Source organism: Calliphora vicina, chromosome 4 (assembly GCF_958450345.1).
Source record: "Calliphora vicina chromosome 4, idCalVici1.1, whole genome shotgun sequence".
Classification (NCBI taxonomy): domain Eukaryota; kingdom Metazoa; phylum Arthropoda; class Insecta; order Diptera; family Calliphoridae; genus Calliphora; species Calliphora vicina.
In genome coordinates, this window is record NC_088783.1 from 8843504 (window position 1) to 8845766 (window position 2263).

Below are 2263 nucleotides of genomic sequence, written 5' to 3' on the forward strand. Positions count from 1 at the left end.
TTAAATCTAGATCTATCATAATCGGTAAGATTTCTTTAAATATTTTGTGTGACTTTGACCGAATCAATTGGATATGAGATGATCCAGATACTTGGGATATGGATGCAATTCAGGCCAGAGGGATACTTGAATTTTTAAATGTTTTTAACACATTAATATTTAATGTTTTTTAAACAAAATCATTAGATCTTTAATATTGTTGTGAAGATATTAGAGTGTCCAAAGAAGAACTAATAAAAGTTTTATGATGTTTGTAATTGTTTGTAATTTGGAAGCAGTTTTGTGTATTTTTGTCCAAATTTAATAATTTTTTCAAAAGTGGTGTAACTATTAACCACCACTTTTTAAACATTACTTTGTTGTATTATGCTCTGTGCTAAAACGATTTTGTCAGCTCGATCTGCTATTGAATGCCAAAAGGTTGCTTACCCAACTTTTGTATTGATAGTTGGAAACAAAGTTGTGGGTAACACCACATTTCGTCACTTAAGAAGTACATTTCAATTTTTTTTTTCTTAAAATCTTCGAAAAGAAGCTAACATTTTGACATACACTTAACTTTTAAAATTCTCCTAGGTTCTATATAACTTCCTGATGCATATTAGGGATAACAGAAAATGTTTTCTGTTCCCCCTTTCTCTTATTTGTCAAATGTAATCTTTGTCGCTTTGTCAGAGTGTTTTTTTCATTGTTATTTACCTTTTGCTAATAAAGAACTTTTTTGCTAATAAAAGTAAATTTTATTGATTTTAAAATTTCTTATGTTTGCTGTACTTGTTATAAAAATTATATTGCCAAAATTAACCTTAATAAGACATTCCTAACAAACTTGTTTTTCATAAGACAAACATGACAAATTTAATTTGTTTTAGTATTAATTAAAATGAAATAACTTTAACTTTATTTTAAATTTAATCACTTTGTTGTTATTTTTACCAAATGCCAAAAATAAATATTTTCTTAATATAATTTTAAATACTGACTGTATATACTTAGTATGTCACAATTTAGGATCATTTAGGAACGAGTACGTTTGGTTGAGGTGGAGAAGACTTGATTAGGACTTAATTTTTTTGTGGTGGTATCAATAAACTCTGATTGTTCTTCTTTGATTTCAGGAACATCGATGGTACGTGGCAAATCGGGGAGAACATCACGAGTAATAGCTGGAAATGTAAGGTAAGGTGTTTGTTATATATTTAAAAAAAAAATCCTGAAAGATTTGTAAGTATCTTAAGCACTTACCCTGATTCTGTCTATAACCAAAACGATCGGCATTGTAGAAAACTGTAACAAATTTGCCATCAGGCATGCGATATGAGTAGTAGCCCACCACAACCAAGGACTTGTGATTATTCAGTTTAATAAAATATCCTCTCTCGTAGCGGGCTTGGCCATCGGCCAATTCATAGCGAAACTCATAACTGCCGTCAGGATAACGATGATCGAAATTATCCAAAACACGATTGCCCAAATCACTCACTTGATCATAATTAACAGAATGTTTTCCTTTCGTATCCGTACTAGTACGTGAAGGAAATCTGGCTTGTTCTATAGAATTTTGTTGATAATTGTTGGCAAATTGTTGTTGCTGCTGCAGTTGCTGTGATTGTGGCACTTGATTTCTTACTAACGCTGCTTGTGTTAAACATACCAAAATGTTCAACAAAAGGATACACTTAATAACTGTTTCTGTCATAATGTTGTCTTAATTTTTCCTTTTCTTTTTTTTAATTTCAAACTCTTAACGCACGTTTTAATCAACTTCACTTGTATATTCCTTGAATTATTTAGGTTTTGTTTTTTTGTTTATTCGTTCTTCTTGTTACTAACAAATGGGTGGTTTCTGAATGCGTTTGTTACTGGGTGATCTTTCGGCAACTGTTTAATTTAAATTTTGCTCATACCTTGGCTTTTATAGTTTAAACAAAATCAAAATATAAACCAACCCAGAAAACAAAAAAAAAAACAACAAAAAAATATAAAGTAAAATTGTATATTTTTGTAAACTTGTAGCAACATCATCTACCTCTTCATCATCATCATCTTCGTCAACATCATAATTATCATTATCATCGTCATCAGTAACTTTAACATTGTACAACAAAAATACAGGCGGGATGTTTAACAATAACACATACAAAAAAAGGCTTCTTCAATTCAATTCAATTCAATCCAGAACTTAAATAAAATTATTTAAAATAAAAAAACATTATTTAATCGTATGCAAAAAATCTCTACTTTTGCTCTCACAACAAAACAC

The 2263-nt window shown here is 29.7% G+C and overlaps 1 protein-coding gene across 1 annotated transcript; it reads right to left on the bottom strand.

Annotated features, from left to right (window-relative positions):
* Nucleotides 1-857: 857 nt before the first annotated feature.
* Cpr12A (Cuticular protein 12A) lies at nt 858-1814 on the bottom strand. Its single transcript, XM_065508066.1, has 2 exons — nt 1246-1814; nt 858-1166 (listed from the first exon to the last, which is right to left on the bottom strand). Exons 1-2 carry the CDS (start codon nt 1697-1699, stop codon nt 1018-1020), a joined length of 603 nt encoding a protein of 200 aa, XP_065364138.1. The 5' UTR covers nt 1700-1814; the 3' UTR covers nt 858-1017.
* Between the last annotated feature and the right edge of the window lie 449 nt (nt 1815-2263).